This window comes from Carcharodon carcharias, chromosome 12 (assembly GCF_017639515.1).
Source record: "Carcharodon carcharias isolate sCarCar2 chromosome 12, sCarCar2.pri, whole genome shotgun sequence".
In the NCBI taxonomy this organism is placed as follows: domain Eukaryota; kingdom Metazoa; phylum Chordata; class Chondrichthyes; order Lamniformes; family Lamnidae; genus Carcharodon; species Carcharodon carcharias.
The window spans coordinates 63,663,104-63,688,051 of NC_054478.1; the positions used below are offsets into that span (position 1 = coordinate 63,663,104).

The 24,948-nt window shown below is 45.5% G+C and overlaps 1 protein-coding gene across 1 annotated transcript in view; it reads right to left on the minus strand.

Annotated features, from left to right (window-relative positions):
* The window catches only part of slc4a10b (solute carrier family 4 member 10b), a 283,634-nt gene that overhangs the window by 135,596 nt on the left and 123,090 nt on the right, over window positions 1–24,948 (minus strand). Inside the window, exon 8 of the mRNA XM_041200245.1 lies at window positions 13,116–13,273. Coding sequence (XP_041056179.1) covers window positions 13,116–13,273 — 158 coding nt within the window. The remainder of the gene's footprint in view (window positions 1–13,115; window positions 13,274–24,948) is intronic.

The window sequence follows — 24,948 nt, forward strand, 5'->3', positions numbered from 1 at the left end:
GGGGGAGAAAAGCAGTAAAGTAAGTAAGTAGAATATTAGGAATTATCATAGTCATAGAAAATTCTGGTCGGCATTAATTTTTAATTAAAGCAGTCAGTGCCACAGAAATACATTATTTGTTGTTTTGCAGCATGTATTATCCAATTTGCTGATCATTTATATTCCCCTAGTATTGGTTATGAATTGTGGACACATCCAAGTATTAATGGAAAGATTTACAGAAAAATGAATGCATACAAATTCCAATGCTGTATTTGAATGATGCTATATTGAGTGAGGTGCAAGGCCTCTGATTGGCCAACAGCTCTCAGGGGTGTGGTTTCTGTCCTACTGGTGTCTTAGCTCACAGGGAGGCACGATACTGTCCAGGTAAGTGCCTGATTAACTCAGAATAGCTTCCTGTGGAAAGGCAACGTGGAGCTTGCATCTGTTTGCTAACTGATGGGTGGGACCCATGTTGGCCGCCACTGAATTCCACTCATTGTGTCTCTTATGACCTGGATTTTGAGCTAAACAGTGAGGCTATCAGCACATACCCTTATTAAAGAGTAAATCAGTGCACTGCACCTGCACTGTTAAATGTGGAAATCAGAAAGTTGCTCTTGTTCCTCGAGAAGCTTCGCCATATCGATATCATGCTGAAGGACTAAGAATTCAAATACGTAGAATGACATGAAGTTGAGGTACTTATTTGACAAATATCCACTGAACCTGTCAGAAAGAGGCTTGTCCATTCAAGCGTAGATAGCATTTTAATGGCGCGTCATGTCTTAATTACTATCAAACAACCTCTTTGCATTGAAAATTTACTTCTATAAGTGTGGAGTCTCTTCCTTCAGATTATAATTATTGCTGAAGATTTAAAAATCTGAAATAAAAGCTTCTTCCAATCTTTTTCTTTCTGTCTCTTTAATTTTTCTTAATACCTTCTTTCTTTGCCTCTCTTTTGATTTTGTTTCCTGTACATGATTTGGTACTGAATTAACTATTCTAACCGCACTATTGTTTCAGACTCTGTGAGTGTTAAGTCCAATTTCCCCAATTTCTGGGCACAGGGCAAGTGATTTGCAGTGTGCCAGCACCTGTTCAGATCAAGGCAGATAAAACAAAAAATTGGTCTACTCACCTCATCTGCATGTTTGTGGCTCAAATTTCTGGGCCTCCATTGTTGCTGGCGAGCTTTGCACATAGCAGGTAGTGCGAGTGGCACTGTTTGCCAACTTTTTTAAATTAAAGGTAGGCTGCTTCTTAAAGGTAAGATGAAAAAAGATTGGTGCAATGGAGATTCTTAAAAATTGAACACCAGGGCACAGAGAGATCTGATATTGTTGAGAATATTGATGATGATGGCATCTTCCTGCTCTGCGATGTATGTGGCATTGGAGGTATCAGTGGTGCAAGTGGGCAGAAGGAAAGATATCACAGTCACAAAGGGTGCCAGGCGACCCTCAAGGGCAACCCATAGAGGGGGTTATAGCAGGTGATCAGGAAGGTTAATTCCCAGAATCTGGATCTGAGGATCTGGCTGCAGGACCACTGGAGGTGTAATTATCTCACATGGGTGGTTAACATCAGTAAATGCATTTCCAAGTCATATCTTCTACCCACAACAGCACTAACCTCTCCTGCTGCTTAATACACCACAACCCCATCCCTCGCCCAGCACCACTGCTACTCAGGACTCATGCCTAACATCAGATACTCCGTCTCCCCCTTACACACCGACTAATTCTGCGAGCCCCACATCCACTTCTCATTGCCTCTAGCCATTCAGCTGTGGTAGGCACATTACCCAGACAGTGCTGCACAACCACTGACATTCTGCCCTCTCTCTTGCAGGACATATTGGCAAAACATAGAAGGGAGCAGTGCAGAATTGGTGGGGAACAAGGACACCCACATCTCCAAAGCCCTACAAAGGAGATGGTTCTCCACATCATGGTGCCAGCTGTGACAGGGCCAGCAGCATTCAATGTTGTTCAGAATATTGAAGATGATGGCATCCCCCTGCCTTATGCCTCTTCTCAACTCCCTGCTCATCCTCATCTTGCTTTCTGGCCATGCTGAGTACTGTTAATGGTGTGATCATGGACTTCTTGCTTTCCACTCCAAACCCATTCCCTCACATCAACCTTCCCTTCTGAGTTCTTGCTTTCAGCCACCCAAGATCAGTCGCCTGCACAGCCGCTGCAGCCCAAGGAGAGAGCAGCAGCATCACCTAACATGACACCTGCAATACCAGCTCAGATACTGGCACTGTACTCACCTGGGACCAGCATGTGGTGATTCATCAGGCACAAATGGGCTGCAGGCAGGCCAGGAATAAAGAATGGTTTGTTTGCCAGCTCACCAAAGAATGAGATAGAAGAGTACTGCTGCAGAGGACTAGATGAAGACCACAATGGGGCAGCATACAGGAAAGCAATAATGGTCTTATACACCAATGCATGCAATGGCTAGACTACCAGATAGCTTCCTGTTACTGTCGAGGAGCAAGGAGTTCCAACTCGACATAGGGCATGGCATGGTGCTTCCCCTCTCGAAAGCTTCAGCTTCACCTCCCTGCCTTGCTGCAGATCCAGAGGTACTACCTGCTGCAGCCCCCAAATATCTCGCAGCCTTTGTGTGAACAGGTCACTACTGCCATTCCTGTGAAGATGTGGCAACACTGTCTGGTATACGCACCAAAACTTCTCCAAAAACACTTCTGCGTGTTTTCATTTTCCAGTTGAAAATGTTCCATAAGTTTTACATAGCTGCAACAAAGGTCCTTAACCCTTTAAATAATTCTACTTGTTACAAATTAGAAACAGGGTTAGAATATACACCATAACCTCTCCAGTCCGAAATCCAAAATCCAGAAACACAGAAGTTTCTTTTCAACTGGGAGGTCAGAGAAATAGTCTTTGGTGTTGTGACCCTCCCTCCTCTGAGGAAACGACTGTGGAGAGGAGACGACCCAGTCCAGAGGCTCTGGTGGGACAGCCCTGGATCCATTGGATCAATGCTGCCAAACAGAAAGGGACGGATGGTGAGCCCAAAATGCTCTTCAACTTTACGACACTTTTATCAGCAAATGCCAAGTAGGTCCGGGATGATTGTGCACCAACTTGGGAAAGGCAGAGGCATATAAATGTAACTCAGTGACTGACTGATGCATCTAGAGTGATGGAAATACAGAAGGTCATGTGGCTGAGCTTGAAGGTGAGTGGCACCTTCAGGCTTTGCTGTGTTTCTGCTCCTGTCTCTCTGTTGTACTGGTTCCTTAATTCGGGCTGGCAACTAGACCGGGCTGGGAGCAGTGTGTATGTTTGTGTGTGTGTGTGTGTGTGTGTGTGTGTGTGTGTGCGCGCTAAATTAGTGTGGAGATAAGAGCTTGAGGTAACTTCAAGTTCAAATGCATACAATGAATGCATTGGGATTTACAAACCTTAAAGAACATTTATAAAGGGGTGTATTGCTTAACTGTTGATGATAATCAATTTTATTCTGTACCAATACAATAGCACATCAGCCCATATTTTTAAGCGAATGAATTTGAAGATTTGCACTTTTGTGTCTTAACACTAGCTTTGCTGTTTTATGTATCAGATAGATATTTATATCTGGTTTAAACACCTGTGGTTCAGCATTCTAACATTATTCCATAATCCCAAATAACTTGGAATTGCTTAAGGTTTCATTTCAGTGGAAACCAGGCTAGGGGAAATCATCATTCTTGGATTAAGCCAATTAGCTTATACATGGGACATAGTTGGATCAGTATATGAAAAGCTAGCAGTAGTGCAAAATTATGTTAAAACTTTTCATTTAACCTTTCTTAATTAAGATGCTTTCTGAAGTACATGAGTTCACTAGTATGTGGGAATAGACTAGATGTGAATGTAGTGAATAGCAGCATGGTTCAAAAGCCTGATAAGGAATGAGAGCAGTTGCACTGAATAGCAGATCTTCCGAATAGATTTGGACATAAATAACTGATAATGGAATAAATGAAACCTTTGGAATTTAGTCTGGTACCAGATGTTACTGGGAGGATAGAACTAGCCTGGGAAGAACAGCTTGAGATGTGATAAGGGAAAGATGAGGTAAGAGTGATTAAATATGGTCAGAAGGTACATGTGAAGGCTCAAGATGCTAATGGTAGGTAATGACATTAAAGGTGGAATTTTCAACCCAAAGTTTAGACAGAGATCTTGACTGCCTGATAGAGTATTTTGAAATGAAGTAAATTTTTTTAGGATCAAAAGGCCTGATCAATGATCCACCCAGGTATCCATCTCTAGAAAGGGTATAAAGTAAGAGACTTTGGGAAAGTTAAGGGCAGTAGGCTGTGGAAAAGGGCTCTGGAGGAAGACTCTGATCAAACATTGCTGAAGGGTTTGAAAAGTTGAGAGGACTTAACGAACTTGAAGTGGAAGAAGAAAGAAAGAGCTGCTTCTGTTTGAGAGTGATGGTGGTATAATGGACTAGTCACTTTGAGACCCTGGGGATATGGGTCCAAATCCCACCATGGTGGCGGGAGGAATTTAAATTCAATTAATAAATCTGAAATTGAAAACTAGTGTCAGTAATAGTGACCATGAAACTATCATTAAAGGGAGGAAATCTGCCATCTTTACCTGGTCTGGCCTACATGTTACACCAGACCCACAGCAATGTGGTTGATTCTTAACTGCCCTCTCAAATGGCCTTCAGTTCAAGGGCAATTAGGGATGGACAAAATGTTGGCTTTGCCAGAAATGCACATGTTCCATGAAAGAAAAAGTGCTGGCTGATCTGAACTGGTACTTACAATGGTTGTATGTTTTTGCTGTATAACCCGCCTTAAACTCTTATTAAAACTCAATATCTGGAGTCCTGATTGATTGGATAGTGATAACTCAAGTACCTTTCAAAGTATATTTTAAAGACTTACAAATAGTAGGTACCGTAGGACCTACCTTGCTGCTTCATGCTTCTTTATTTCATTTCTGAACAATGTAGGCATTGGCAGGACTGGTGTTGCTCAATTTTGGTAGCCTGGTGTCACATCAGTCAGTTGGGCTGCATGATATCAGGAGAGTGCCATTTCTACATGTTCAGGTGCATGGAGGGATGCTGCTGTGTGCACCCATATCAGAAATGAATGCCACACAGGTAACCACTGCCTGGTTCTGAGAAAGCAAGTTACGTCTGTGTATAGCACTGTGTGGATTTGTCATCCTATGTGCCTGAGAAAGTTTCTCCAATCTGACTGGTTAAGAGGATGCCCAGTTACTTGCCTTTTCATAAAGGTCCAAGATCCCCTTTACAGGGTGAAACGCTGCTTTGGATTTCTAATAATTGCAACCTGCAGTGCAAAAGCCCATAAAAAAATCTATAGGCAAGTGTAATGAACAGCTGTCATGGGAATAGGACTAGGCCATTTAATGTCTCGAGTCCCTTTTACTATTCAATGAGATCATGACTGAACTATAACCTCATTTCATATAGGGCCTTTGCCTCATATTCCATAAGATCTTTGGATAAGAAAATTCTGTCAATCTAAATTAAAATTTACAGCTGATCTAGCATCAAATGCCATTTGCAGAAGAGAGTTTCAAACTTTTACCATCCTGTGTGTGCCGAAGTGTTACCTAATTTCATTCCTGAAACGTTTGCCTCTAATCCCAGTCATGCCAACCAGTGGAAATGGTTTCTCTCTAGCTACCTTATTCATCCCCCTTAATATCTTGAAACTTCAATCAAATCACCGCATAATCTTCAAAATTCCATGGAATACAATCCTGGTTTGTGCAATCTCTCCTCGTAAGTTAACTCCAGGAGTCCAGGTACCATTCTGGCAATGCAAATCTACATTCCCTCCAAAGCCAATATACTATTCCAAAGATGTAGTATCCAGAACTAATCACTGTACTCCAGATTTGATGTAACCGAGGCTTTGCATAGCTGAAGCATGATTTGCACTCCTTGACCTCTAGATGTAAAAAGCAGAATTCTACTAGCCTTTTTGATTATTTTCTCTACCTGTCTATTTTAATGATCTATGTAGATACATGTCTCTCATCTCCCAAAAGTCTCTTTAGGCTCTCTCTCTCATTCTTGCAGATTCCCTTGTCTCTGAGAGTTTCAGGAATATCTGAGAAAAACCCTGTAACCTGATACTACAACAGCTTCCCATGAACTCTTCCCCTCTCAAAGACCTTCTCCATGGCAATGTGAATCACATGGGCCTTCTATCCAGGTAGAAATACTAATTAGCTATCTTCTAGACCCCCAGCTCTATTCGATCTTCGAATTAAGTGGACAGTTTAAAATACAACTGTTTACAAAACCTGACATCTATAACACCTCCCTAGGAATTGGAAACTGACAGCCAATCCACTGTGAGCACAGCTGCTCAGATCATTGTTAATAGGTGTGAATATCTTGCACCTTCTCCCCAGTACAACAACCTGGGACCCCTTTAACAACTAATCCATTCAAGCTTGTTGTCAAGCAGAATTCAGAACAGGGCACATGACCCTCTTTCATTCCTCCATTTTACCCTAAATTAAAGAGAGTCCCAAAACATAACAAATTTGTACACTCGCCATGTGGGGAGCATGACAAACAAACCCTGGCATGTTTGTTTGCAGGTTCCTGGAGGAGGTGGGTGCCTTGTTCAAAGGCACAGTACCTGATTGTGGGATCTGGCATCAAGGAGGGGTGGGAGGGGGCTCACAGAAAGCCAACCCCTGACCTTGCTGCCAACTTCCCTCCCCCATGACACCACCCCCTCTCGCCATCACTCACCTGTGCCTGGTTCCCTCTTTAATCCTTGGTATCAGATGGCAGCCATTGCCTCCCCGATGCTGCTACTAAGTACAGAAGAACAGCTGTCCCCTATTTGGCTAACACCTTTCGCTGGGTGGGACTTCTGCCCCCAGGGTACTTGACTTGAGGAATGACCCACCGTAGGCCTGTTAAGTGCCTGAATGGCACAAGATGCGGGGGCCTTCTCGAAAAGCGGCGATGCAGGGGTCTCATTGGTTCTCCAGCAGGCGGACCCCTGTCATTTCAACAAGATTCCACCCCGAGGAGCTGTTTCACATTTCTCCCTTTCAAACACTACATTGAACTCAATCACATTATGATAGCTATTAGATAAATGTTCATGCACCATTAGGCTATTAAATAAATCTGGCTCCTAACTCAATACTAAATCCACTATGGGCTCCCCTTGTTGGTTCAATGACATACCATTGCAGAAAACTATCCCAGACACACTAAAGAAATTCACTACTTTTCTGACATGTGCTAGTTGCTTGTCCTAATCTATATGAGGGTTAAAACCCCCAGTGAAACCACTCTGCATTTACCATGTACTTGTCTAATCTCTGCATTAATGCAATATACCACGTCAGAGCTGTTGCCAGGGGGGCTGTAAATAACTCCCGCTACAGTCTTAAATCCTTTTCTATTTCTTAATTCCCATAAAGTCTCCGCTGCCTGCTTACCTCTTTATATCCTTCCTTATCATCAAAGTGATTTCATCATTAATCCCCTATCTTTTCTGTAGACCTTATAACTTGGTATATTTGATTCCCAGTCCAGACTGCCTTGCAGCTATACTCAGTGATAGGTATCAGGTCACACTGTCCAAGCTGAATTTGCACCTGCAATTCATTCAATTTGTTCCTTATGCTCCATTCATTTGTCATTATTTCAGTACACTATTAGTGACTCATCCACCGAAATAGCTATAATAACAGCAATGTTTAGAGATTAACAGCTCTTACATCTTAATGCTAATGAAATACACTTTAAAACGATCTTTTATTTGGTCAGTAATGTGATTTGCACAAATGCAAAGTACAACTGCAGTTTTGTCAGTTTCCTTAAATCATACTGCTTCTGTCACATCTTTTAACAATAAGAAGGAAGTTAATGCTGTAACGTTAACAAAACAAAACACTGTTTCTCTCTGACACAAGCCATTTTTCTCATAAATAAAGCAATTTGATACTGTTCATTAAAGCGTAGTAATTTTGCATTGATAAAGCATATATCAACTTTTCACATGCCCAATTTGCCTTTGGGAGTAAACAATTTAAGGTGCTAACTATTATCAATTTCTTGCTTGTTAGGCAACAAATGTGGACTGTGATGTTCTAATCAAGATTTACTGATTGCCAAATTGTATTAACTGTGCACAGCTGTTCTAAAAGCAGCAGAAACAGGGATTAAGGTGACTGCAGATGAGAAAAATCTTAACAGAACTAATTATAAAGAAATAAAAACAAAAAACTGCGGATGCTGGAAATCCAAAACAAAAAGAGAATTACCTGGAAAAACTCAGCAGGTCTGGCAGCATCGGCGGAGAAGAAAAGAGTTGACGTTTCGAATCCTCATGTTCTGTTGAAGGGTCATGAGGACTCGAAACGTCAACTCTTTTCTTCTCCGCCGATGCTGCCAGACCTGCTGAGTTTTTCCAGGTAATTCTCTTTTTGTTCTAGTTATAAATAAGTCTTACAAAGAGGAGAGCAGCATGGGAGGTAGCATCAGATCTTTCTTTGCCAGAAACATTAGCGGAGGTGGTGCAGGAGCAGCATGAGAGATGGACATTTAGGAATCAGGACCATCCAGTGCTGTAAGAATATCATTGACATCCCCCTCACCTGTGGCCTCAGTGAGGAACAATTAGTCAAGGGTTATGCCTCAATGTCAATGTGAATGTGATCTTTGACCTGTACAACTGCTGCAAACAGACCTGCATCCATTGAACAACATTTAAATGGCAGTTTAACTATGAAGAAGAGTCATGAAGCAGATGTCCACAGTCTCAGCAGGATGCCTGGCATGCAGAGTGACAGTGTGATGACTTAAACTAATGACATGTCATTGTTCTCCCTTAGATTTGCCAGCACATTAAACCATTGGACCCCAAAGACCCACCCTTGACGCCAGAAGACTGCCAGGCTCCAGATGCATCTGCGTCACACCTGCTCTCTGAACCAGGCACCAGCGCAGATACCAGCACCTCGGTGGGCGTTAGAATCTTCGGCTAGAATGTAGGTGCACAGCAGTGAGAGTACTTCATACTTGCTTGTGATGCAAGTGGAGGCAGAGAGTGCCCAGGACGCCGGCAGTTGGAGGACTGCTAGAGACCAGGATGTTGCTGATCTGAAGGCAAATGATGAGCCTCTGGAGTCATCCATTAGGTGACAGATGCTGGATGTCTAGCGAGATGTGCAGAATGATCTGGCAGAGATCCATGAGGGTATGTGTGCCATGGTCTCTGTTGTGGAGGAGTCCATGCAGAGCATAAATACTGCATTGACCCTCATGGCCGAGTGCACTGCCTGCTCCATTGAGAGAGTGGCGACTCTCATGGAGAGGCAGCTCCAGGGACAGATTCGGGGGTTCCTGGAGTTGCGTTCGGACCTGCAAGCCCTCACATAGGCAATGATCTCGGGTGGTTACTGTCCGTGTGGGAGATAGATGAGGCACCCAGTATCCCAGCTAGGTGCCTGTCCATCAAGGGTGAACAGGGAGGTCCAGAGCGACCTCAGATTAGTGCATGACCTGCTTGTTATCTCTGCAGGCTCCTCTCTGGGTGCTCTGGATGACAGCAGTAGGTCCTCCAGCCCTCTGCCAGTGACCGCGGCATCTGATGAGGCTGTGGCGACTAGGAAGATGCCAGCCGTGAAACTGGCCATTCCTTCCCAGGCGGGGCCAGCACAGGCTCCACTGGTCAGAGGACGCCCGCCAAGGTCATCAAGGCCAACAGGACAGCAGAGTCAGCAGATTGTCTCCAATGATGGTACTAGCAAGGGGGGAGCACCAAGACGTAACACTCGCAAACGTAAGTTTGAGGCACCATGAGCTCAAGAGGGACTGTTCACGGGTGACCTTCTGTTGTGCAATGTTTTGTTTATGTTTACTGGTCTGGGGCTGAAGACCAGTGACTGGTTTTTACTATCAACATGAGATAAATTTTCTTTTAGCGTAATGACCTGAGTATGCTTCGCCTTTTTTACTTAATGTGGTGCTGTGTACACCAGTATGTAATGCTGGACATGGGTGTCTTGAAACTTTATTGCGCAGGCAGGTGGACTTTGGGGTCAAAGGAAAGGGTCATTGCAAACATCCAGGGTAGTGGCGGCAGCCCTGGCATGAGGTGGCTGCACTTATTTGGCAGCCTAGCTGAAGGAATTTTGGACAAAGGCATTAGTGGTGTCCCTGCCTCCCTGGAGATTACAGAGGTCTGCCCCCACACCCTCAGCGTACTCCTCAACAGTTCTCTCTATCACTGCCCGGGTGGAGCCATGGCTCTTGTTATACCGCTGCTCTGCCTCTGTTCTTGAGAGGCGTCATAGGTTACCTTTTCAAGGGGTAGCCCTTGTCAACCAGCAGCCATCCATCCAGTCAGGCTGGAGCACTGAAGAACCTCGGCACCTGGGAGCGTCTCAGGATGTACGTGTCATGGGAGCTGCCAGTGGGTCTGGAGAATGCCCACCCGCTCAGCGAAAAATTCTGGCCATAATGTTTGGCACAATATTAAACTGAATTTCAAAAGAAGTAATAAGAAAAGAAATAATTGCTGAGCCAAAATAAAGCAATGTAATAGTAATAAAGTGTTAATTAAAAAAGAGAATAAGTAATATAAATTACCAGAGTGTAGAGGGTCAGAGTGTGTATGCCAGGTTCACTCCCGGTCTAAGGGTGCAAGCACCCACACCCACTGCGTGCAAGTGCCTATGTGCTGGCGTGTGGAGGACACACACACACACACACACAGACACACACACACACACACACACACACGCAGACACAGACACACAGACACACACATCTCCCAGCCAGCCTCTCCTCCCTTGGGGCCCCATCACTCCAGCTCTCTGCTGCCAGACCCGGCACTCTGGTTCCTCGCTGCCAGACCCGGCACTCTGGTTTCTCGCTGCCAGACCTGGCACTCTGGTTCCTCGCTGCCAGACCCGGCACTCTGGTTCCTCGCTGCCAGACCCGGCACTCTGGTTCCCTGCCGCCTCCTCTGAAAGACAACTCTTTCCAGCAAACTCACCACTACTGGTGTTCACTGTTCCTCCAATCACAGACTGTTTCTCTCTCACATTTGTTGCTGATAGGCCCACTATCGACAGCAAATACGGCAGAGGAATGCCCTATGATTAGAGTAGCAGCTTTCCACAGAATCTTCCACTCCAACTTAACTGTTTGACCAGCATTTTAAAAACTGACTTCAGGGGCCACTTAGAATGGCTTTGGGGGCTGCATCTGGCCAACGGGTCACCGGTTGGACAAGACTGGTCTAATATGATGCACATTCATAAGATAAAAATATAATACAAAGGGCTATTTAAAGTATTTAAAATATTTCCTACATTTTGGACACAATGGTGAACAAATTGCCTAAGAAAGAAATATATGTATTTTTACAATGCCTTTTATGACCTCAGGGTGTTCCAAAGCGCATTACAGCTGAAGAAGTACTTTGAAGTGTAGTCACTGTTGTAGGAAGTTAGCAGAAAAATGCTTTATGCTTTACAACACTACTATTTGGAAATATACATTTGCTTGCCAAAGAGGATCTGTAACAGCCAACTATGGGAAACAAATGTGTCGAACATGATCTTGCAACCTGCCTGGAGTACAATGAGTACTTATCAACCCTTCATGCTACAAGCAGAAAAGGCAGTAGACATGTTTAAACAAAGAAATTGTTTTCAGCTGTACCCTGGACCCCCAACCCAACACCAGAGCCTCTACGTCCTTACACTCCAATGCCTTCATACCAGATGAACTGGCCAGTATAAAACCTTGGCAATCTTTATTTCCCACATCTAAGCTTCAAACCCCACATTGTTTACATCATCAAAACCATATATTTCCAACTCTACTGCACTGCCTCCGTGACCCTCAATGTTGGTGAAGCCCTTAACATGTCCTTGTCATCTCTAGTTTGGATTTCACCAACGCTATCCTTGCTGGCCTTCCAACATGGCAAACAAAAAATATCATCTTGTTCTTTAAACCCCAACACAGGCTCTCCCCACTTCATTACTGAAAACTGTTCAGGCTGTATATCCCTTGCTACAGGCTTTAGACTTCCAATTCTGGCCTTTTGTCCATATCATCCTCCCTCTACCTCACAACTGTTGTGGGAACTTTTAGCTGCCTTTTCCCTACTCTCAAATCTCTCTACTTCACCCTCCCAATCTTTACCCAACAGTGATCCTCAATCTTCCTAATCTCCTGCTGTTAATCCGGGTTTGACACCCACTGAATAAGCCCCCAACAACACTGAACCCATTCAATATCCTTTGGTGGGTCAAGCCATTCAAGGCCTTCATCATTGCCAGCTTTCTAGCAGTAAACCCAACTGTCCCAACCTTTTACTAATCTTCTTGTCAAGTAGACACGTTGGAAGCTTAACCTCAACAACCTCTGTCCTATCTCAGATCTGCACCAAATCAACTCTTCCACCTTTTACAGATTTTTGTGGTCTTATTTTCTCAAGTCTATAAAGGCATTGTAGGCAGAAGTTTCTCTGGCAATATGAATGTTTCCTAATTAACTCAAATAGTTTTCTTCTCTCACAAGAGTACAATTTTCTACTTCATTACAACGAACCACACAAAAATGGAGCAGTGAAAACATTTGACAGGATTTTAAAACTACATTTTACTTACCCAAGAAATTTACATTTTTCCTTACTGTGGACTTGCATCCAGGCAGTAAAAAGATCTTTCATTTAATCATCAAAAGTCTCAGTTAGCTCAATTGAAACCATTCAGTTCAAATGCCCCCAATGTAAAGCAAAAGACTCTGGGAAGGATAGAGAACAGGTACACCCTTTAATCCCTGGGAATTCAGTTGGGGTAATTAAAAGAACGCTTCAAGATTTTTTGTTAACCTAGGATAATAGACTTAATTTTTAAAACTTAGTGATTAGCTTTGGAATACCAAAATGTTAGAGATTCCAGGTTTGGAACTGGAAAGGGAACATAACTTGCATACATCCTTATATCTGTCAGTTGAATTGCCTTTGTTTCTAATTGATGTTCTAGTACATATATCAATAATTATAGGTTACCAGGGAATTACATACATTGTGCATTTAAGAGACTAACCGTGTTGGAATAGGAACTTCAGCAACTCCTGAGAGAACAGCAGCAGGAGACAAACGGACGAATGCTACTATTGATCGATCCAAAAATTCAAGTTCACCAACTAAAATATTCGAAGCCTCTGCACCTGCAGGGATCTTTTTCATAAAATGCATATCCACCTGAAAGAAGAGCATAATATAAAAATGAGCATTGCATAACTTGTGCATTCCTGAAACGTAACTGAAAAACTAATTATTTTATCCTTTACATGCCATTCCAGTTATAAATTTTAGACAAATTAAGGTTTTATACACCAGTAGTTTTAACTTTGTGTCTGCTGAAGTCAAGCCTATGTGAAGCTTTTATCTGGGGGACAGAACAATGTTTTCTAACAGAAAAAGAACAATAATCTTCAAAGCAATTTATTTTTGAATCAATTACAATAAGCGTGCTTTGCTGCTATGTACAGGTCATTGGTAGAGAGGATGGCTTTTAGTTTCCATGAGTTACGGCATCATGATTCACATAACAGCTGGACAGGTTTCATATATTGCGAAGAGAGGGAAGCCTGACAAATGACTTCCTACTTCTAGAAGCTGAAGATTATGAAGAAGAGTGCAGAAGCACTTACCTCCCCTCACCAAGGGCTGGATTTTATGGCCCCCACCAGCAGTGGGTTGGCAGGCAGCAGGGGATGGGGGCTGGGGGCTGTGTGGTTGTAAAATGCCACATACTATTACTGGGATTTAACCAGCAGTGGGAGAGGCCCACGCCAAGTGGTCACCCCAGCAGCTTTCACTGTGCAAGCTGGTAGTGGCCAAGGGGGGGTGGGGGACTACCTTCTCAACCCCTGGCCCATCGGAGGGCGTCTCTTACTCCAAGCCAGCTCGCCTTCCCCCAGGCCTATCGATCCCGTTCCCCAACATCCTTGTTGGAGTCTGCCATCCTGGCCCCGGAGAGACCCCCAGACTTACCTCTGCTCCCAGCTCCAATGTAACATGCCTTTCTGCAGTCCTCACTGCACTATTGGCAGTGGCCACCATTCCTGTTGCACAGGGGCAGCAGTCCAACCTCAAGCTAATTAGCAGCCAGTCAACCATTAAATGGCTGCAGTATGAGCCCCCCCCCAGAGATGGGTTTGCCCCTAGGTTTTACATGTGGGGGCAGGACCAATGATCCCAATGTAAAATCCAGCCCCAAGAGGATAGGGGGCAGGGAAGCCAGGATGTGGGATTGGGCAGGCAGCTACCAGAGAAAGAATGATTTAACTGGTATACAATGGTTACAACGAATAAAGATTGACTCATCAAATAAAGTAACTGCACACCTGCTAGTCCTACCCACACCCTCCCACTAACCCACCATAGACTCACACACCCTCATAAAGTTCCTCATTAATACTTTAAAGAGTGATCATTTTGTCCAAATATAAACAAAATCTTGTTAAGATATGCAGTGAACCGATGAGTCAAAACTCTTCCTACTTTTCTTGCTTGTCCCCAAGTAATGTTAAACAGGGCAGACTGAACACATTTAAAAGGCTGCACAAATGTTCTCCAGTGTGTCAACTGCTTACACCCATTTTACGTACGTTTTACTATATGATTGTCTGCACCAAAGAGTATACAAAACGGCTACACGCAGGAAACTTGCAATGTAATAGGATGTAAATCACATCAAGGAAATTCTAGGTCCTCGTGTTTTAAAAGAACAAATTGATTGAATTTATGTGTGGGATACCAAAGCTTCTAATCATTAAATGATATTCATGTGTGTTTTGTTAATAGCTAGAAAATGAAGGCATACTAACTACTGACACCTAAAAGTCATAAACAGAGTAGATAGGGAAGAAACATAGAAACTAGGAGTAGGGGTAGGACATTCGGCCCTTCAAGCCTGCTCCGTCATTCATTATGATCATGGCTGATCATCCAACTCAATCGTTCGCCTGCTCTTGCTTTCTCCCCATATTCTTTGATCCCTTTTGCCCCAAGAACTATGTCTAACTCCTTCTTGAAAACATACAATATTTTGGCCTCAACTACTTCCTGTGGTAATGAATTCCACAGGCTCACTACTGTCTGGGTGAAGAAATTTCTCCTCATCACATCCTAAATGGTCTACCACGTTTCCTCTGACTATGACCCCTGGTTCTGGACTCCCCCACCATCGTGAACATCCTTCCTGCATCTACCCTGTCTAGTCCTGTTTGAAATTTATGGGTTTTAGTGAGATCTCCCCTTATTCTTCTGAACTTCAGAGAATATAATCCTACCTGACTCAATCTCTCCTCATATGTCAGTCCTGCCATCCCAGGAATCAATCTGGTAAACCTTCGCTGCACTCCCTCTATAGCAAGTACATCCTTCCTCAGATAAGGAGACCAAAACTGCACACAATATTCCAGGTGTGGTCTCACCAAGACCCTGTATAATTGCAGCAAGACATCTCTGTTTCTGTACTCAAATCCTCTGGCTATGAAGGCCAACATACCATTTGCCTTCTTTACCGCCTGCTGCACCTGCATGCTTACCTTCAGCGACTGGTGTACGAGAACACCCAGGTCTCGTTGCACATTCCCCTATCTCAATTTATAGCCATTCAGATAATAACCTGCCTTCCTGGTTTTGCCACCAAAGTGGATAACCTCACATTTATCCACATTATACTGCATCTGCCATGCATTTGCCCACTTACTCAGCTTGTCCAAATCACACTGAAGCATCTCCGCATCATCCTCATAGCTCACCCTCCCACCCAGCTTTGTGTCATCTGCAAATCTGGAGACATTACATTTAGTTCCCTCATCTAAATCATTAATATATATTGTGAATAACCGGGGTCCCAGCACTGATCACTGTGGTACCCCAATAGTCACTGCCTGCCATTCGGAAAAAGACCCGTTTATTCCTATTCTTTATTTTCTGTCTGCCAACCAGTTTTCTATCCATCTCAATACACTACCCCCAATCCCATACGCTTTAATTTTACACGCCAATCTCTTAAGTTGGACTTTGTCGAAAGCCTTCTGAAAGTCCAAATAAACCACATCCACTGGCTCCACCTCATCAACTCTACTAGTTACATCCTTGAAAAATTCCAGAAGATTTGTCAAGCATGATTTCCCTTTCATAAATCCATGCTGACTCTGTAGATTCTGTTGCTGTTTTCCAAGTGCTCAGCTATTAAATCTTTTATAATGCACTCTAGAATTTTCCCTGCTACAGAAACAGAGACCAGAAGGTGACAGACAGATGAGCTGAGACAGCAAAAGTCAGGTAAGCTGACTTTTTGAGATATAGGACGGAATCATCCCAGGTTTGCACTAAGTATGGGAGCAGGCGGGAAAAACGATGTTTTACCCGCTGGCCGCAATGACGGCTTCTCACGCCATATCGTCCCAATCCTGCTGCATTAATTAAGCAATGCTGGGAAACACGCCATTTGAATGGTGGATGGGCTCTCATTCACCTGCCATGCCATCACCTCACCGCCTCGCTGCCTCATCACGCTGGCGCCACATTTCAAGTGCAGCTGCTGGCACACATCTCAGTGCTTCCAGACCACGGCTGCTGCAAAGAAGACATGGCCCAAAAGACAAAAAGACTGCAGCCCCTAGTTTAATGACACATCCCTTGAGTGCCTTTTGGATGCAGTGGAGGCTCGCCATGATGTCCTCCACCCCAGCTCTGGCTGCAGGAGGGACAACAGCATCACCAATCCAGCAGGGGAGGTGGCCAGCGGTGGTCAGTGCCAATGTCCTGCAAAAGAGGACAGCCACCCAGTGCCATAACACGATGAATGGTCTCATCTGTTCTGCCAGGATACATCACTCTTTTCATCACTCTCAACTCATACTTCATACGCTCACAAAATCTTCACACGTCCACAGGGATCTCAGGCCTTAAGGGACAACATCACTAAATCTCACACACCCTCACATCTTCCTCAGGCTCATATCCTCTGGAGCTTGCGGCCTCAATCTGTCTATGTCTCTGCTTGCCACACAAACATTCCACGCAGTGCCATGTGTCCTGCTCACGCTCTCTCCATCTGTTTTTACGCAAGAGAAGCTAGCTGACAACAGCAGGGAGAGGCCCACATTAGGCCCTTCACTCATTTTGAGGAGCATGCCATCACGCTGACTGGTGAGGATGTGGACTGTGCCTGCAGCAACAATGAGGTCGGCGGTGAACACCCTCGTGAGGATCCTACGCTACATCATCCCCCTCTCAACACAACTGTGAGTGCTCTCTCTCTCTCCTGCTTTTAACTCTGCTGCCATGCACTAATTACCTCTACTTTGGTTCATAGGGAGCTCTGCCAAGTGACCAACACCCTCAGCCAGCCAGTCCCTCAGCTCCATCAAGGTCCTCACCTTCAGCTAAGAGGACACCTCCACCACTGAGGAGCTGGAAATAAGCAGCCTGAAAGACCCGTCACAGCACTTACCCACATCTTCCACCAGCGGAGAGACAGACACCTCGGTGGGACCTGGATGTAGGACAGGCTCAGGTTCACAATCTGTTGGTCACTGCACAGACACATATCCGCAGCAGGAGGAGGCAGGTTCAGCTGAGCTCCCCAGCACTCAGAGGACTGCTGGGGAACAAGCACCTGTTAGGTCCGAGTCAGATGATGAACCTCTGGATTTGGCCTTCCTGCTCATCATGGAGAATCAGCAGAAGGCAGGGGAAACATCACTTAGAGCTGTTGGAAGCCATCAACAGAGTGGCATGCGAGTCAGAGGAGTGGGTCCACCTGCTATCTGATGAAATGGTGCCCACGTGTGTGCATTTGGAGGACTCCATAGGGAGGATAGCTGATGCCATGGAGACCCTGGTCCAGCAGAATGCGGAGATGTGTGCAAACCTGCACTCCATCGAGGGAGCCATGGGTGAGTTCCTGCAGTGGCGACGCAAGAGGGAAACGGAGTCAGGCTGGGGGCCCCTGGACACCTGAAGGGAGGAGGAGTGGCAACTGTACACCCCTGGGTCATCCACTCAGGAATCTCAGAGGCTGCCCTCTCTCTCCAAGTCCCCTTTGCCTGTCACCCCCACAACCTCATCCTCTGTCACTACAGAGAGAACAGCTGGCCCACAGGACAGCCAAGGCAAACTGGGGCCCCCAAGGCCTGGATTCTCCAGAGGATCCATGCTGAAGGCAACAGAGGCAACAGTGCCAACCTTTATGCAGGCTTTCTCCATCCCTGTTGCGGATCTCAGGGCAGCACACGTAAGTCTAAGACGTTTAAAAGCTGAGAAATTCTGATCACAGTTGGTTGCACAGGTGAACACATTTCGTCACTTTACAATCTGGAAATATACACTTTCACTGAATAATATGTAATGATGTCTTTCAGCTTAATTGAGAGGCATCGCAAGTCCTCCCATTGCATCCCCCACTCCCCACCCCCCAATTAGCTGTTCAGTTACATGCACCTCACCCACCAGTGATTCTGGAGGGAGAAGTGTGTGTGTGGCAGAGCCTTTCAGAGCCTTGTGCGAGCACTGTCCCACGCATGTGGATCCTTCGCATCTCACACTCACTCAATGTCCTGAGCATTTTCAATACTGCCTGCTGGAGTTCGCTTTTAGTTGTCTATCTGAGCTGACCTGCTTTCCCGCCCACCCACTGATGCAGCACCTCATCTCACCCACCACAACTCTCATTTCTCTTTTGATTTAGCCAGCATGGTAGTAATGAAGTTTCTTCTTTTGGTCCCCTGCCCTCTCCCCTCCCCATGTCACTCATTTCCTTTCCCCCATCACTGTCGGCCCCCCTGGCATTACCTTCCAGCTCCCCACCATCACCTATCAGCCACAACCCTTTTCTTTGGGGATGTCGAAGTGAACGTGCACATTCCACTCCTTCCCAAAAATCCCATCCCATCCACATTCACCTCCCTGACCACCTCCTTCCCATCCCCAGGGGCCATCTGCCTCCAAGTCCTCACCAACCACCCTTGCCGTTCCTTCTACTGATACCCTTAAACCCTTACCCTCCCACCCCACTGCCTCACTCTGCCCTCGGTCATTCACTCGTACCACACCCACCCTTAGTTTGCCCTCCAGAAGGCAGTCATGGACTCATCAAAACACTCCCTTGCATGTTAACCGGGACTCCAACCCCCTCCAGACCCCTTTTCTCCTCCATACTCCTTCCCCCCTTGGAACATCTCCCCCCCCTTGGAACTCCTTCTCCCATCGGAACCCCTTCCCCCCTTGGACCCCCTTTCCCCATGAAACTCTTCCACCCCCATACTCACCCTCTCCACTTAGTCCTTCCCCCTTCCCAACTTCTTCCTCTAACCTTACTTCTTCCTCTACCCTTACTCCCTCCCCTCTCTGCACTCCTCAAACCCTAAATAAGTCCCCAAGTTCTGCAAAACACAGGACCCCCTCTACTGTGTTGCCATTTAAAATGATCCTTGCCAGCATGCTGCCAACTCCAGGAACCATGCACCAATCCTACCAAATCCCAAAGCCATCCTCCATTGGTAGGAAAAGGCAAGACCTCCGCAAATGCAACTAAAGCCCACTTGCCCTACCCAATACTGCTGAGGACCAATACACTCGTGACTTGTGCCTTGTAGATGGTGGACAGGCTTTGGGGAGTCAGGATGTGAGTTACTTTCTGCAGAATTTCCAGCCTCTGACCCACTCCTGTAACCACAGTATTTATATGACTAGTCCAGTTCGGTTTCTGGTCAATGGTAACCCTGAGAATGTTGGTGGCAGGGTGTTCAGCGATGGTAATGCCATTGAATGTCAAGGGGAGATGGTTGGATTCTTTCTTGATGGAGATGTTCATTGCCTGGCACTTGTGAACATTACTTGCCACATATTAGCCCAAGTCTGAATGTTGTTCAGTTCTTGCTGCACATGGGCACGGACTGCTTCGTTATCTGAGAAGTCGTGAATGGTGCTGAACATTGTGCAATTATCAGCAAACATCTCCACTTCTGACCTTATGGTGGAGGGAAGATCATTTATGAAGCAGCTGAAGATGGTTGAGCCTAGGATACTACCCTGAGGAGCTCCTGTAGAGATGTCCTGGGACTGAGGTGATTGACTTCCAACAACCACAGCTATATTCCTTTCTGCTAGGAGTGACTCCAACTAGTGGAGAGTTTTCCTCCTGATTCCCATTGACTCCAGTTTTGCTAGGGCTCCTTGATATCACACTCATTCAAATGCTGCCCTGATATCAAGGGCAGTCACTCTCACCTCACCTCTTTAGTTCAGGTCTTTTGTCCATGTTTGGACTAAGGCTGGAATGAGGTCAGGAGCTGAGTGGTCTTGGCAGAACCCAAACTGAGCATCAGTGAGCAGGTTATTGCTGAGTTGCTGTGCAGTTTTCCATATTGCCAAGTAGATGCCAATGTTTTCACTGTACTGGAACAGCTTGGCTATGGGCACAGCTAGTTCTGAGCACAGTCTTCAGTACAATTGCTGGAATTTTGTCAAGGTCCACAGCCTTTGCAGTATGCACTGCCTTCAGCCGTTTCTTGATATCACGTAGAGTGAATTGAATTGGCTTAAGACTGGCCATCTGTGATGCTGGGGACCTCAGGAGGAGGCCGAGATGGATCATCCACTCAGCACTTCTGGCTGAAGATTGCTGCAAATGCTATACAGCCATGGAGTCAAATTCCCAAAGCCCAAAGTAAAAAGTCTTAGCATAATGAACAGAAATAGAATTTGACTTATTTAGTCACTGTAATCTGTGACCCCTACATGGCATAATGACATATTATTGTAAACAACATATCCTCCAACTGATGAATAAATGCCTCCTGACATCTGCTGGGCTAACGTATTTGTGCTTAGTTGCATTTTTGAACTGAATATACATCTCAAATGATAAATTATTTCATATACAAACTATAATAGAAATCACAATTTGCAGAAATATTCCATGAATTTGTATACATTGATCATGAATTTTATGTAATTTAGCACATCCTCTTCTTACTCTCATTATTAACTCATATATAAATGCCACTTAATTTATATGCTGTTCCAGTCTCACAGTCTACTGCAATGCGTCAAAAATAGCAACGTAAGGTGGCAGTCAAAGCAAAGAGATCAGTAGAATGGCCGTGCTGGCAACTACCATACTGAAATGCTGAAAGATTTACACTAAATTAACCTAGAAACTGCAATAACATGACTGCTGTATTCTCACAAGCATCGTAAAGTATAAAACTCTTAATTAACCGAACCCTTAGCTCCAAATCTTTCCTAATTCCTTTGTAATAAATTTAAACCTCCAACCCCTTTGCTAATGACCTGCTTATGTCTAGTTTTGCATTTTTTGCAATTTTCAATAGTATTTAACTAGGATAAACTTCAGCAGGAATCTTCCAATCTGGAGTCTAAATTTGGTGGCAGGTGCAAATGTGAGAGTGATTTCCACTGGAGGTGGGACGGTTGACCACAGGCGACCTTGCACTGTTCAGCTCATCACATATGCACCCGCGAGGAGCTTGCCGATTCTCGTGGTGGAGGCGGGCAGGAAGTCGCCATCCCTGCCATTACCTCATTGGGTTGAAGGTCTGGGCACCATATTTAAAGGGCGCCTGGGTAGCCATTCACTCACTGCAGGCCAGGAGCATCAGTCTGGCTGTCATTCAAGAGTCTGCTAAGGCCAAAATGTCATGGAGAAGACAATATGTGGCCCCACGGTTCAGCAAAGCTTCACTGCAGGTTCTTCTTCAGGCCATGCAAGGCAGAAGTGCTGTTGTCAGCAGGAGCTCCTTCTGTTTCATGATGGCAGCCTGGACAGAAGTCACAGTAGAGGTTAGTGCCCGTGCAGCCAATAGGAGAACTGCCCAGAAGTGCAGAAAAAGGATGAACGCTCTGCTGCACTCCGTCAGGGTAATTGGCATAGTCTACTTACTGGAAAATAACACTCATAAGGGGGATCTGAATGGCCAACTCCTGCTCCTATGTTCCTATCTTCCTATCAGGCAGTCTAAGGTGCGAGTGCACAGGGATGTCAGACAGGGGTTTGCGTTGAGGACTCGCCAGCAGATGCGATATGTGCACCAAATGTGTGCCAGTGACTTCACGCTCTCAATGTTCTATCAATTGTAGGACACCAGCTTGTTAATCACTTACCAGGGAGGGCTCAGGAGCTGCCATAGGCACTCTTCTAAACTAATCATGTACCCATTGGGATGACAATCAATCCTTCTGTCCATGTGCAGGACAAGAATATGGACAACAGTAGAGAGCGGGTCAAGATCGGAGGCGGCATTCCAAACATTCAAGTCCTCACCCCTATGGAGGAGCAAGCCATCAAGGTAACTGAGGAGGAGCAGGACTGTGCCTGTGCTGAAGGCAAGATAGGACTCCTTGAGGAAGTCAGTGAGGATGCCTCCAGCTACAGTTGTCAGATGCGCCGTGAGAGTAACACATTGCTTTAATTAAGGAGCCTGCTTAAGCATCCCCTAAATCTTTATTTTGTCCATTCCAGATACCAACAAGAAAAAGGGGGAGGCCCACAATGTAGACCAGCCACTGCTCCATCTCCGACCCTATCTCAGAGGATGCGCCATCATGGCGTTCACCTGCACCCTCCACCAGCACAGATACATTCACCTCAGTGGGTACATGTTCTACAGTAGGCTCGGGGTTACAATCTGGTAAGTACATCACTGACACGGATCCACAGATGGTGGAGAAAGCAACAACTGAGGTCTCTGACACTTGGAGAACTGATGAAAATCAAGGCCCTACTCAGCCCCATGATGATTAGCCTCTGGATTCGGCTCATAGAGGCCTGGTGGAGATGTTGGGGATCACTGGACAGAGTTGTCGGACTGAAGTTCTGTCTGCTGCAGTGGATCGAGCATGCGAGCACTTGGCTGCCTCCAAGGAAAGGGTGGCCACTGCCTAGGAGACACAGGTCCATCAAAATGCACAGTGCCTACCGGATATGCGCTTGGACCTGCACTCCATCACTCTAACCGTGGATGCAGTGCAGCAGCGGCTAGGTGAGAGGGGGACAGGGATCCACAACTTCCCTCCAAATGCACCTTCTCTTCAAGCAGTCAGGGAGGTGCCACCAGGCACCCACAGGGAGGAGAAGCACCAGTATGGCACCCTGGGGGCTTCAGCCCAGAACACATCAAGGGTGCCCTGCCGCTCCACTTCCCTTCTGCCAGTGAGCCCATTGCCACCAGCAGGTCAGGCTGAGGAGGGTGCACCTGCACCTGAACATGAGACCCTTAGCAGGTCAAGGACCTCTAGGCCTCAGGCCACCAGAGGATGCCTGCCAAAGTCATCACGGTCAACAAGGCATAGCAGTAAGCAGGCTGCCTCCACCTCAGTTGTGGATGTGGGAACTGCAACCGGACAAAGTAATAGAAAAAGAAAGATAAAGAAGTTTTGAAGACACACAGGTAGTATGGGTGTACAACCATTGTATATACTTTTGGTGCTTGCACAGTTTGGAAGCGTCCTGAATTCCATCTCGCTGCTAGTTGCTTCAATGGTTACAGGCATTTAAGGATGTGGAATTTGGGCCCTGGTCAGAGTCTGATAATGAACTCCTGTAGATTCAGTTCTCTCACATTATCAACATAGTGATTACTCAATATTCCCACATGTGCATGATTAAGCACTGGGCATCACTTGTGAATGTGTAGCCTGGGCACACATCATGCAAGCCATTACTTGCAGCTCACTTTGTTCTGACCTCTAAAAATGATATCAGCGAGGTCACTGCATCTCCTGCTGCTGTTACCCTGATGTGAGATGTGGGTGTATGCAAGGAGTACTCAAGGGTAGTTGAACATGCTATGTGGGTGGCAAAGAACAGCGTAGATGCAGTTTCAGGGTTGAAAGAGTGAAGCTCTACACTGTCTTCTTAACAACAGGAAACCAGAGGCTTCCCGACATATTTGGAGAAAGTTGTAGTGGACATTCAATCTTACCGCCCGTCCTCAGTGATTTGTCATTTTGAGCTAACATGCAGGTGAAGGCTGCAAGTAAGGAAGCAATGGGCGAGTTAGCCTTGACTGCAAAGGGATTGAGCGTAAGATTAAAGAGGTGCGTGTGCAGTTGACTGAAGCCTTTGTGAAATCTCACATGGAGATTTGTTTGGCCAGCTTGTCTCCTTATCAAAGGTTGCAGTAGATCTCATATAAAGGGTTTGCAACCAAAGCGCACCAAATATTATTAAAGGATTGTGACATGAGAGAGAGTAGAATGGGCCTGTGTGCTGGACTGTGCCGAGGACTGTGAGGTTATTCATGTGAAGATTCAGCAGCTTTAACAGGGCTCTGCAGGGCCCATGCATGAAAGCTGTTTACCTTGACTGGGGTGTCCAGAATGATGGATCACAGTTTCTCGTAATACTAGGGGCCATCTAGGACTGAGACTTGTGGGATTCTCGGCAATTGGAGGGTGTGGAGTGTTTGCTACTTAAAAACCCAATGCAGATGAGGCACTCTCAAGTGAGTGGACTCCAAATAACTTCAAAACTTTTTGGCATGATAAAGATGTCAAGGGATATGGGTTTACTATGGATGAGTGACGATCAGCAGGAAGGAACACAATCTTCCCTGATCATTCTGCATGGAAGATTGATCTCACATAGCCAAATGGTGTTCTCAGGTTGCTCCTCCCTGTGGACCCATTTATCTGATTCTGTCTGAAAGAGCTGTCTGCAAGGTCTGTCCTCCCATTGGGAGCAGGTGTCATTGTGACATGAGTGCAAACCTGCCAAGGTAAGATTTGTTATTCCTTCCAAATAGTCATGTGTGTGGACTTCCTGATGGCATGGGAAAAATCTAATTTCTACTTATAGGTGCCTGAGGTTGAGGGAGAGTGAAGTGTTTTGC